The 13,811-nt window shown below is 40.6% G+C and overlaps 1 protein-coding gene across 4 annotated transcripts in view; it reads left to right on the top strand.

The window, feature by feature from the left end:
* Positions 1-13,811, top strand: part of ST7L (suppression of tumorigenicity 7 like) — a 46,858-nt gene that overhangs the window by 14,981 nt on the left and 18,066 nt on the right. For all 4 annotated transcript variants that reach the window (XR_012642603.1, XM_074977792.1, XM_074977793.1 and 1 more), the window contains 5 exons: positions 492-589; positions 1,960-2,074; positions 3,827-3,899; positions 4,667-4,769; positions 12,545-12,695. Coding sequence is in view for 3 of the 4 variants with exons in the window: in XM_074977792.1 (XP_074833893.1) it covers positions 492-589; positions 1,960-2,074; positions 3,827-3,899; positions 4,667-4,769; positions 12,545-12,695 (540 nt within the window). In the remaining variant the exon portion in view is untranslated. The remainder of the gene's footprint in view (positions 1-491; positions 590-1,959; positions 2,075-3,826; positions 3,900-4,666; positions 4,770-12,544; positions 12,696-13,811) is intronic.

The raw sequence follows: 13,811 nt of genomic DNA, 5'->3' as shown, positions 1-13,811 counted from the left end.
TATGTCACTCTGCCTTGGTGGGCTTCTGCATACTCATGGCAGTGCATTTTAATGTCTTGATATGCTACTCTCATTGTAGGAAATAATAGAAGGATTAATAAGCATTAATGGTACAGTTCATGATTTGTCACTGGTTTTGTCCTGCCCAACAGGAGGAAAGTGAGAAATTCTTGCCCTGTGATGACTTGGAAGGAAGCTGAAATGAATGGTTGGGTTTAGTCTTTTTTTTGCCAGAATTTTGATTGTCGCATACTCTTACATCTGTCTGCTGCTGGTTAGAGAAAGAGAGTTGTGGATTCTGTCTCGGAGAATAATGTCACCTCATGCCATTTTAGGCACTGTATTGGAGAGAGGGCCTCAACACATCCCACAATCCTTTTTTATTACTTTCTACTACTAAGCATATCTTAACATAAATCTTAACTTAATAAATAAAACTTGCGAGTTTTTAGAATGGAGATTAATTGTTTTATTTATTTATTTTTACTCAGGAAGAGACACTAATGTATTGGTTTACGTGAAAAGGAGACTAGCCATGTGTGCAAGAAAACTTGGAAGAATAAGGGAAGCAGTAAAAATCATGAGGGATGTAAGTCAGTTGAAATAAAATGTAAACAAGTCAGATAATTTGGACAGTAGATTATTAGTTTAAAGATACAGGGAAGGTGATGGAACAGTTTGGTTATGACTGAGTTTCATAGTGAGATATGAAGGCTTTCAACAAAATTTTAGCATTAAATATCTGTGAAGTATGGATGTGTAATGGCTTCATCTACACTAGCCCAAAACTTCGAAATGGCCATGCAAATGGCCATTTCAAAGTTTACTAATGAAGTGCTGAAATACATATTCAGTGCCTCATTAGAATGACGGTGGCCGCAGCACTTTGAAATTGCTGCGGCTCGCCGTCACACGGCTTCTCCAGATGGGGCTCCTTTTCGAAAGGACTCCGGCTACTTCGAAATTCCTTTATTCCTATCTGCTGATAGGACAAACCCTATCTGCTGTTATGTATTTCAGCACTTCATTAGTAAACTTTTGGGCAAGTGTAGACATGGCCAATATGGCTAATGTGTTTAGGGTTTTACCTTCCAGTTCTCATTGGCTTGATTAACTTGCTGAAGTACCTAAACTCAGTTTCATACTATGGCACTTTATTTCTTTCACTTGCCCAAGGTAGATGATAGATTAATTTTACACAGCCATGTGTAGTATGTCAAGCCAGCTACTTGTGCTGCTAGTCAAGTCAAGATAGGAGCACAGTGGGTGAACACCTGGGAAACAAGTGTGCTGAGAAGATAAATGTACAGAAAATTATGATTGGTTGATTGGTGGTGGGGGGCCACAGATAGGGAAGAAATTAAGAATGAAAGGGCTTTAAAGGAACATCAGCCATTATATTAAGTTCTTCAAGCCATTGCATTGAACATTAATATACTCTATTTTAGTTGAATGCCTAGCTGTATTTATTGAAAGATGTGATTATATTTGTCACATGGTTTGGTTTAGCAGCTCAGACCTGATAATTTTTAAGAGCCTGGAGCCACTGAGCTAAACAGCAATGGAAAGTGAATGCAGTTCTGATACTATATTTTGGAGCAATTGATGGATACTTGCTTTAACAGGCTGAATATAAATAAATGTGTCTGTTACATTGGCAGGAAGAATTAGAAGGTCTTAGATGAGTTATTTATCAATGCCTTTTTTCTTGGATTTCCACAGAAAAAGTGATCGAGGGTCAGATTTCTTTGGGCATTTGTGACTTTGCATACTTTGAAGCGTGAATATAAGACACATTTTATTTGGCTAAATTAGATTCTTATTGTTCGTGTTATATTTTGGGTTATGATGTCAAAACAACCATTTTAATAAATAAAGGCAAGGGGCTTTCTCTGTTTTTCAATTCTGGGTATGGTAAATTTGACTAAAATGGAAGTATTTCTCCTTTCTGATATGCAGTTAATGAAAGAATTTCCACTCCTTAGTATGTTGAATATTCATGAAAACCTTCTGGAGGCACTGTTGGAATTGCAGGCATATGCTGATGTCCAGGCAGTTTTAGCGAAGTATGATGGTGAGTGACATCCGTCATGAAGCATAAAAAATTTGTTTGCCATTCTGTATGTTAATACAGAGCATGTGACACGCATTCTTCCAACCTCCACTTTAATTGAGAACAAATGCTGCTGCTCGTGCAGTGGGGATAAAATGAGCTCCAGGAGTACTGGTTTTGTGCCTCTTCTAGTTCCTGCATTGCTAACTCATTTTTCAGCCCTTCACAGTCCCTGCGCTACTCCTTTCACCAGAGTAATCAATGCAGGTGAGCTGAAAAGAGGACAGTCTTCCCTACCACCTCACTTTCATCTTTCATACTACTCTTTGACACACTTTACCAGAGAGATCGGGACTCAGGCATTTGATGCCTTATGTTGCAGGATGTTGCAAAGTAACTAGTCCTCCAGTCTGACCTGCTGCCAGCGTACCCTACATTTAGATGCTCTTCTGAGGGAGAGCCTTGCTATTTTGTTTTTCTTTTTAGGGTTATACCATATAAGTGTTTCCCAAAGCCGTTTTTTCTCCTTATCAGGGGGTCAGAATGTTACACCCAAGTCAGAGTCAAAATTGTTCCTTAAATCAGCTTCAGAGGAGGCTGGTAGAAGCCAACGTTTCTGGCAATCTGCCTCACGTCCAGGTGTCACTATGTTCTGTAATGCCACTGTTCACTAGTGCTCCAGGGAATAAGTGGCATAAGGGTCTTGCCAAACCTAATACCCAAGTACCTGTTCCACTCTGGCAGTTTGCTAATGTTGCTCTATCCATGCTATGTAGTGTGGGTATTTTTCATTGACACAGTAAAAACATTTACATGGTCATGGGATGTTTTTCATGTTGAATTCAGAAAGGTTGACATTTATTTTATTCAGAGGGACACTCATTCCTTCCAAACATGTAGAACAGTTAGGGTGAGTTTCAGAGGCCTCTAGGCTCAGAGAAGCTTGTGAGAAATCCTTTCCATATGGTATTTACCAGATGCTTGGCTGGCTTGTGACATGATGGACAAGCCTGAGAGACGTTTTAAAAAATAGGAGGGTTTCAACTGTTAGGCATAGAGTAGTATTCAAGAACTTATTTAGAAACCAGACCTTTTGTCTCTTTTTACAATAATTTTGTACTATAAAATGGAACCTCTCTTAAAAAAGATATCAGGTCAGATTTTTGACACAATATACGTTTGTATAAATTCAGGTTTAACGGCACCTAAAACCAATAAATATTTTTTTCCACTGAACTAAAAATAATTAAATATGAGATTTTAATTAAATTCCTTTGTAGTATTTGTAATTCACTGTTGAAAGGAGCTAATGTATGAGAGCTTGAAAATGAAATTTATTTGAAACTAACAAGTTTGTGTCAGTTAAGAAATACGAAAAGAAATTTGAAGGTTTGAAGTTTTTTGTTTTAATACTGAGTGGTGTTTAATACAATTGAAGTAACTTTCTAAAAGTGTTTACTCTGCTAATGCACCTCTGTATAAATTCAGTTTTTAAGCATCATATTTGACAAGTGTGCTCAGAAATGAGTGGTGAAGAACCATTCCTGGCCCTGCAACGGAGACAGTAAAACCAGGGGATTTTTGTGAGGGGATGTTGGGGGCTGGTGCAAAGCAGTTAAGGCACTGAAAGTTTCTAGTCATAACTGAAATGTTCCAGATGTTGAATTTACCGTATGGGCCATCCCAAATGCAAATCATTTAGCTCAAAGGAGACAGATTTAAAATGTTTGTCTTACTTTAGAATCCTAAAGTTAATTATTTATTGTACCGTAGATATCAGTCTTCCAAAATCAGCAGCAATATGTTACACAGCAGCATTGTTGAAGGCCAGAGCTGTTTCAGATAGGTAAGTGAACATTGAAATGACTGAAATTTTTATATTATGCTAATGTTGTATTTTGTTGTAAAAAGATGAATCAGTTATTCAAAACAAAATCCTAAAGCCCACATGTAGCATTCACATCTCTGAAGACAGATTCTTTATTCATGTACAAAGTTCTGGTTATTACTGTTTTTCTCCTACTTCCCTTAAGGTATAAACTCCATCCAAATATGCAGTATCTTAGCTCTTCTGGACTTTAGAAGGTTCATTCTTCCTGAGCACATATTGAGATGGTGGAGGGTACACTTGGAAGATGGATGCTTGACCCTACATGGAGATTTTCTGATGTTCACCCTTCTCTGGTTGCTTGCTGACTGCAGCTCCTGCTAAATTTAGCTTTGCTTGTTTGTGTATGTCATCATAAAATCTTATAACATTAATCGAATGCTCCACTTTCTGTCTAGTTTCCATCTGAAAACTCCATATGGAAAAGTTTATAGTATCTTAGTTATCATTTCAACATCTGGCTTGTTATGATCCCAAGAAAAATTCTTCCATAGTGCCACTTGGTTTTCAAACGCTTCAGAAGCTGTAGGCACATGAATAAGAATGATAGTCAAGTTATCTGTGGTGGTTAGCTGCATAAAGAGGAAAGCACTGTTAAGCCAAAAGGCATTTTCTCATTCTCACCAATCAGTCTTTCCCACACTTTATGATGAGCTTTGATCTTAAGGGATCGTTCTTGTTTGTATTTTCTTTAGTAATTTGCTTGGTTTGGGTTTTCCCTACAGGTTCTCTCCAGAAACCGCCTCTAGAAGAGGGCTCAGCACAGCAGAAATTAATGCTGTGGAAGCAATACACAGAGCTGTGGAATTTAACCCTCATGTCCCAAAGGTAAGAACTGGCTTTTTTTCCTCCTTATGTGGTCAGCTTAGCTTAGTATCTGAAGTACAGTCACCATTTGCAGTTTTCCTGGAGCCTCATTGCCCCTGTGGAACATGTGACCGCTTCTCTGTGTTTGCAGCAGGCTGAGGGTATCTCATGTAAAATCTGAAACCATTTGGAAATCCTGGATGAATTGTGGCATGGATAGAACTGACAGCATTCACGACGAATGACTGCCATAGTCAAGGTTGCAAATCAGCTTCGGTTGTATATCCCTGTTTTTGCACATCTGTAACTTTGCCAGCTTTTAAACTCAGGCTTGTACATACTTGACAATAAGTAGGTTGTGCTTTGGGCAATTCATAAAAGGATCGTAAAATAGAGGTTAAGCACATTTGAAAATACATTACAACTCATGTTCATTGGCAAACATCATTACGTTTTGAAGCACAGATTTAGTACTCAGGTGGTAGCATCACTCAGTAGTGATGTGTCTTTCCAGATGAGATGATTTAAACATGCAAAGTCAGTTCAAAAGTAGTTGTCACTTTCCTGCTGCTATTATCCCAAGAACCTGTGACTTAAAGCAATTAGCTCAGGGTACGAACGCTAGACTTCCTGATTTCTAATCTAACCTTTGCCACTAATTTAGTATTTAGCATTTTCTAAACATTTAATTGTCTCTGAGCACACTAGTGGAGTAAGTAAAAATATAATTTTTCCCATTTCACAGATGGGGGAACAGGCACAAAGTGTGGAAATGAAGTTTTGTGTTAGAGCTGGGATTAGAAACCACATGTCTTAATAGCTGTGCCTGTGCGTAATCCACCCCATAACTCTTCCCAAACAAAGCACTTACTGTTCATCTGTTTCCCCTTTGGTAAAAATGGACACAATATTGGTACTTGTCTGGTGGGTATGACCATTGCCAATATTCAACTTTTGGGGAAAATCACAACCACTAAGATTAGGGTGTCCAGAAGCAGGTATAAATGAAAGCTGTTCAGTTTGGCAAATTTATAATTGATGGAACACCTTCATTTAACCCATAATGAATTAGGAGTATAATTATTGTATGTTGGTGCAAACTGGTCTTGAATTTGATATTTCTTTGGGCATAAGTAGCAAAATTGCACGCTCTTAATGGTAGCTTCTTTGAGAATTTCAAAAAATTGTCTGTGTTTTAACTATAAATAAAAGCTTTTTTCTAAACGCTGAAGTTTTGGAGTTACAAATGCGTATAAAGACTGGACATGTAAAACATCAAATAACCAACAATCGGCAACAGATGATTCTCAAAAGGCTGGCTGAATCATTATTTTAGCACCGGTTAATTTCTGTACCACTTTCTCAAAAATTTCTGCCACTAGTAAACAGACCAGTATATTGAAGAATATTCCCATATTCTCCGCCAAGGCAAACTGCACAATATATCTCATTTAGCTCAGCCGTAATTATATACTAGAAGAAATCATTTGCTGTCACGAAGCTGGTAGAACATGTAAGGGGCCAGAAGCCATGACACAAATGCCAGGAGAAAAGAGTAAATTGACGGCATTTTCATGCTGTTCTGGCTAGCAAAGGCTCTGTGGTCTGTTGATTACAGGACTAGAGATAAGGATAACAACATCACATAAGACTAGCATTGGAAGAGACCTCAGGAGGTCATCGAGTCCAACCACTTGCTCCAAAAGGACCAGCCCAAATTCATCATTCCAACCAGGGCTTTGGCAAGATGGGATTCCACCACCTCCCTAGGTAACCCATTCCAGTGCTTCACCACCCTCCTAGTGAAATAGCTTTCCTGATATCCAACCTAAGCCTCTCACACTGCATCTTGAGACTGTTACTTCTTGCTTTCTCATTTACAACCACTACGAACAGCCTGACTCCACACTCTTTGGACCACCCCACCTTCAGGTAGTTGAAGGCTGCTATCAAATACCCCCTAAAAATAAAAATAAAATAGTTACTTTTGTGCTGTGGGTCATATCTGGTAATATCTGTCACTCCCCAAATAGGGCACATAGCTGAACTCTAGAGCAGGCCAGGAACTTTTTGCCTAGGGAAAATGTCAGTTTGTTAAAGAGGAACTTTTTAAGAGACATGCCTTCTGCCAGAACTGCCCAAAGCCTGGTGGTTAGTGCACTTGCCTGGGATAAGGGAGACCTAGGATCAATCCCTTGCTTCAGAGCAGCGGCTTGGACCTATCTCCCCCCCATACCAGGCATGTGCCCTCACCACTAGGATGTGGCTTTTCTGGGGTGGGTTTCTTTTTCTCATAGGCATTTTTTCATGAAAAACTTAAAAAGATTTAAATTTTGTCCCAATGTGCAATGAAAACAGGACTTGAAAGCTCAGAATTTGTTGTGAAACGGAATTCCTGTTTTCTGGCTAATCTTAATGAACTCTCAGCAACCCCTTTACTAGCACTGTTGATGTGTGCAAGTTGTAGCCTTGAGAGTGGAAGGATGGCTTAGCCCTAAATCTCCTCAAATAGTTGTGGAGTCCAAATGAATTTAACCATGAAAGTCTGAATTTATCTATCCACTGTGTTCTGTCTGCCTGTCCAGTTTAATAGAATGTGCACGGAGAAAGCTAATTGCTGAGAGAAATTGCTGCTTGTTCGCATGATTGATCAAGAGTGTAGCAAGTTCATTTCAGGCAGTCTCAGACAGATTTTTTTCTTTAGACTGTGCCTTTAGGGGAAGAAGATTATAACACATTATCATTGTCTAGAAGTTCTTTGTATTTTGTGTATCTTTTTCAGTTCCTTCTGAATCCTTATGTTCTTTGAATGACTTGCATTAAACTACTTAGTCAGCCTTTATGTGCAAGGCATTCAACTAGTTTTGTAGACAGAACAGTTAACATCATTTCACTACCTGTATCTCCTCTGATCAGATGCCCATTCAAACTTTTATTATTTATATTAAAGTAGCACCTAAAGGCCCCAGTTGAGGTTGGAACACCAGTGTTGGTGTATTGAGAGGTTTACAGTCTAAACAAATCAGAAAAAAGGTGGGAGGGGAACTTGGCAGAAAGGGGTGAAATGATTTGCCCAAGGCCAGCCAGCAGGTCAGTGCCAAAGCTAGGAATAGAACCCAAGTCTTTTGAGTCTGTCTATTCTCCTAGCTATTCACCAGAAACGTACATCCATGAGGTAGAAATCCATCTTTCTTTGCGTGTAATGAAAACAGTTGGTTTGGGGGAATAACTTCACACTGTAATACCCAGCATACAAGATGAACTGTAAGAAAGGGGAAGGAAAGTGTAAAACAGATATTTCCTTTTCCTTTTGTTGCACTGATACTTTGAGATTGATTTTATTTTGAGCAGGTGGGTGGTCATCTTCAGCTGTGTCTGCCCAACAAAAATAACTTGGAAGTTGCTTACTTTGAAGTACAACTTTGAAGTAAGCAACTTCAAAGCTGCGCATCAACACACACCATACTTCGAAGTTCAACTTCAAAGTAGGGCACTCCTTCATTCTCAGGAATGGAGTAAGGACTTCGAAGTAAGGGAAAATGTGTGTCGACTCTGCCGGCTGCTTTGATGTAGTGCCTAACTTTGAAGTTAACTTTGAACTTAGTTCCTAGTGTGGACACACCCATAGGGCTTGTCTACACTAGCACCCTACTTCAAAGTGAGCATGGTAAATCAGGTGTGGGGAGATGATTAATGAAGCGCTGCGCTGCATATGCAGCACTTCATTAAGCTAATTTCCCCCTGTGGCAACTTTGAAGTGCAGGCTCATGTGTAGCTGCGGCTAACCCACTGGTACTTTAAAGTGCCTGGGGTACTTCAAAGTCCCTTTACTCCTCAAAAGGCAATCTTTATGTGCGCATGAAACTCCAAAATTTTGAGGAGTAAAGGGACTTCGAAGAACCCCGGGTACTTTGAATTACCGGTGGGTGAGCTGTGGCTACACGTGAGTCAGCGCTTCAAAGTTTAACACTTCAAAGTTGCTGTGGCAGAGAATAAGCTTAATGAAGTGCTGCGTATGCAGCTGAGCCCTTCATCGATAATCTCCTGACACCCTACTTACCATCCTCCCTTTGATGTAGAGAGCTAGAGTAGACAAGCCCTTAGCATCTTATTTTGCTTCTCCTCTTAAAGGTGAGGCTCTGAGTCAGAGTTATAAATCCAGATCCCTTTAATATGTTGTAATAGGGATGAAATACAGGCACTGATGCATAACCAGGAGACGATGAGGACAGGGCATCTCAATATTGCAAATATAAATTTGCTGTGAGTAGCTTTTGGCAATAAACATTATCAGCATTAATACCTGACTTGCTTTTAATTACCAAAAAGTAAATGGTTAAACAGGCACTCTCAGAAATTCAGTTTGAAAAATCTGCAATTACATCTTTTATTTATACAGTCTCGTAAAGGTGCGTGGCCTAACACACCCCAAGCACAATATATGATCCCTGTCCTACAGAGCTGTCAAACATGTTGAGGCACTCATAATTACATTGTGGTTTCATCATTGCTGCTACATTTTCCTGCGCTTATTGTTTAAGCACTTAATTCAACTACCAACTAGTCACTGCAGAGAACATGTGGAGTCATGTCAAAGGTCAGATATTTGAGACCATTTTCCCACAGCAGCCCTGTGCGAGTGATCCTTTACTGTGTTAAAGAAAGAGAGAGAGAAAACGGATTAAAAAGGATTAGCAAGAATATTACCCTCCAGAGTGCAGGCCCAAGGCACTAAGAGAAGAACCTAGCCAGGCAGTAAATGTGCTTTATTTGGCCTGAGCGCAACCTCAGCTACATTCCTTCAAGAACCTGAATGGGAAAAGTTAAGTCCCCAAACTGGATTAGTAAATAATCTCATAGTTTGTAGCATCTGTTGAAATAAATCGGTGAGTTGGCTGCATTCTTATACTTTGGGAGAGAGGTAAAGGAATTGCCAGCTACACTGATCAAAGGTGAGGATTAACTTTACCCATTAGAGGGATACTATAGACTAAGAAAGGGTGATTCATATACTAGAAAATTGGAACATTCAATTCAAACTTGTAAAATTATTTAACATTTCTTTTTTAAAAAATTGAGGAATAAAACAAATTGGCTTATCTTTCTCTGCTACTTTTTAAAATATGAAAAAACCCTGAACATCCTGTAAAGTTTAAAAAAATATAAAATGTTTGTTTAGAAATTCTGTAGTTTTCATATGCTCAGTTTTATGCTCACCGCCTCCCGTTCTGAGCATCTAAAATTGGGAGTATACTGCCTGGAAGCAAGTCAGTGTGTTCTTTCTATGTACCAGAGCACTTTCATTTCTACGTTCTCCCATCGGCTTGTAATAGCAGTTATCATTTGTGTAGATTAAGGATAGGATTTTCAAAAAGTGCATGGATAGCATAACTATCCGGTTATGTAGACTCCTTCCTCAAACCCTATTCCACCAACACTCCCAGCTATCTCCAACATACCACTGACTTCCTGAGGAAATTACAAAATATCAGAAACCTTCCTGACAATGCCATCCTTGCCACCATGGATGTAGAGGCTCTTTACACTAATATTCCACATGAAGATGGATTACAAGCGATCAGGAATATCAGCCCTGATGTCACCACAGCCAGTCTGGTGTCTGACTTCCAATTTGGGGACAACTTATACCTCTAGATTAGTGGAACTGCTATGGGCAGCCCCATAACCCCACAATATGTTAATATATTTATGGCTGACCTGGAACAATGCTCCCTCAGCTCTCATCCCCCATTACTCCTCCTTTACTTATGATACATGGATGACATCTTTGTGATTTGGACCCATGGTATAGAGACTCTAGGAGAATTCCACAGAGACTTGAACAATCTGCACCCCACCATCAACTTATGCCTCGACCACTCCACGCGAGAGATATATTTCCTGGATGCTACAGTACAAATCAAGGATGGTCTGATCGGTACCACACTCTACTGGAAACCCACTGACCGCTATACTTACATACAACCTTCTAGCTTCCATCCTTCACACACAACAAGATCCATTGTTTACAGTCAAGCCCTTAGGTACAATTGCATTTGCTCTGATCCTACTGACCGACAAAAAACGACACGATCTCTACCAAATATTCATAAACCTGAATTACCCACCAAGAGTAGTAAAAAAGCAAATTGACAGGGCCAGATGAATACCCAGAAACCAGCTACTTCAAGATAGGCCCATAAAAACCAACAACAGGACACCACTGGTCATTACTTACAGCCCCCAACTCAAACCACTGCAACGCGCCATTAAAGACCTACAACCCATCCTGAATCAGGATGCCACACTCCAGAAGGCCCTCGGTGACAGGCCTATTCTCTCCTACAGACGACATCCCAACCTTATGAGCATTCTCACCCACAACCACAGTTTATACCTCAGGAACACCAGTCATGGAACTTTTCCTTGCAACAAGCCCTGTTGCCAGCTTTGTCTACATATTTATTCTGGAGATACCATCACTGGACCTAACCAGGTTATTCACAGAGTAACGGGCACATTCTCATGTTCCTCTGCTAACATCATATCTGTCTTCATGTGCCAACAATGCCCACATACTTTGTGTATAGGGCAAACGGTAAACATACTTGGGCAAAGAATGAATGGATACAAAATGGACATCAAAAAGCTCTTAACTCACAAGCCTGTCAACCAGCACTTTAATAGAGTGGGTCATTTTGTTAATGACCTGAAAGTCTGTGTTCTACTGAAAAGGAATTTTAAGAATCACCTGCAAAGAGAGAATGCCGAACTCTTTCATATTCAAAGTCGATCCATTAACATGTGGTTTGAACGGGGACACCAATTACCTGGGCCATTATATGGACTCTCTTACATGCTTTGTTTTATTTGACTCTTGACTTACCCCCCTCCTACCGCTCTTCCCTCTTCTCTTCTGATTTGCCCATCTTGTTTACAATTTTTCTGATTTGTCAACCTTGATAACTACTTATGGTTATCTGTGCCTTAAATATTGAGTCTGTTCTGGTATGGCTACGGTCTGAAGAAGTGGATCTGTCCCACGAAAGCTTAGCACCTAATAAAGTATTTTGTTAGTCTTTAAAGTGCTACTGGACTGCTTTTTTGTTTTGCTCAGCATTAGGTAAACTCTACTCCCTTTGAAGTCAATGGAATCAAAGTTAGCTCTTTGCTTGGTGCTTCTGAATATCCTGCTCTACATTTTACAGTCAAGGCTATACCTGGCAGCATGTTCAGACTGAAAGTTTTCAGAGGCAAAGATATTGAGGTACAGCTCAGGCTAGAATTGCAGCAAGTACTGCAGTGTCGTATCATTAGCGTTGCTTTATATGCAGTTCTTAATAGATTTAAAGAGTGATGTCTGGGATATCTGTGCACGAAAGACTTGCTACTAAATCATTCCACTTTCCTTTGGCATTCATGGAGCACAAACTGATGCAGCGTAAAATGTGTATATATGTGCAGTCAATTCCCCAGATAACTTACATTATGTGGTATGAGCCAAGATGTACGCTCCAGCCATAGAAGTGTTTTGTATCTCCTCACTGAAATAACATGCGATTCCATTTTGATGGGATAGGTACTTTTTAACATGCTGAGTGTGAAACACCCAGTTTAGTGGCCCAACCTCTCATCTTTTCTGCGTAAGAATTTATCAGGACTGGGCTCTAAATTGCAGTACCTCCTTAATGCATGAAAGCCTCCCGGTGCTGGGCTCAGATAATTTTGAGAAATGGGGGGATATGGACATGGCCCTGTAACTGAGTATGCTTTCTCTTTGCATTTTCTACTTCTAGTACTTATTAGAAATGAAAAGCTTAATTCTACCTCCAGAGCACGTTCTGAAAAGAGGGGACAGTGAGGCGGTAGCATATGCTTTCTTCCATCTTCAGCACTGGAAACGGATAGAAGGGGCACTTAACCTGCTGCACTGTACATGGGAAGGCAGTAAGTATCTTTTATCCCCCCGCTGTGCTGCTAGCTAATCTGTGTCTTTTATTCAAATAGTTCACATTTGGTCTACTTTAACCCGTTTCTGAGCTTTCCTAAGACAGCCCAGTTAGTTCAGTTCCAAAGGGAACTCAGAGCTGTTTGGCTTTTGGCTGGAGATGCTTAGTTGATGTCACATCATGACGAAGCAAAGGGATTTACCCAGGGGAAGGTAGACAGTGACAATCGATCGATAAAGATATTTGTATTTATCAGCAGGACACTAAGCAATAGCTGATCACAGCTCTCTGCTGAACTCAGAGTTTTTGTGGTCGCCTCAGACTTGTTCTCTCCTCTGTTAAAAGCTTCCCAATGTGTTTGTGTCACTGGGCAGCTGGAGCCAGTGCCACCAAGCAGCCAGGATATAAAGAACTGCACTGAGGCTGCACATATCCTTACCTAGAAGGGGACTTAGGGCTGAGAGCAGCCACCTATTGATGTGAGATGGAGAGAGGGGAGAGAGGGGAGGTTTTGCACTCCCACGGAAGAGAGAGAGGTCTGTGACTGCTTAGCAGCTAGTCAGCAACAGCTCCAGCACTTCTGCTGGCTGACTGAAGAAGGCAGAAGTCACCCTTGCAGGTCATGAGATGGAGCAGCCACAACTCTAGAAGGAGCAGAGCAGAAGAGATCCATTCACCCCAGATCAAGATCCAGTTGGATTTCATTGTTCGCTTCTGTTTCATCAATTGAAATCTGTTTGTTTTAGTGTTTTACAGTCTCGGTTTGGCGTTTGCTCGTATTGGAGACTGAGTAACCTGGTTCTTCTCCCCAGGGCTGGGATACAGCACAAGCAGCAGTGTGCACCTTGGCGTACACGCGCCTGCCGTCATGCCTTGACGTGTCATCGGCCATTTTGCTGGCACTGTCAGCAGGGATGTGGAATGCTCCTTGGACACGGAGCTTCCTTTCTTTCTCTGGGAGGGGCTCGCTCCAGGATGGAAGCACATGGGTAGAGTGGGACAGGGAGCATGCTCCTTCTACTGGAACTGATCTGTCTCAATTATTGCTGCCAGTCTCCTCTCCTGTCTGTATTTGCAGAACCCCCAGCACAATGGGGTCTAAACTGTAATAGTA

This window comes from Carettochelys insculpta, chromosome 26 (assembly GCF_033958435.1).
Source record: "Carettochelys insculpta isolate YL-2023 chromosome 26, ASM3395843v1, whole genome shotgun sequence".
Lineage (NCBI taxonomy): Eukaryota > Metazoa > Chordata > Testudines > Carettochelyidae > Carettochelys > Carettochelys insculpta.
Note: the sequence above shows the minus strand (reverse complement) of the source record. Positions and strands in the feature narration are given on the sequence as shown.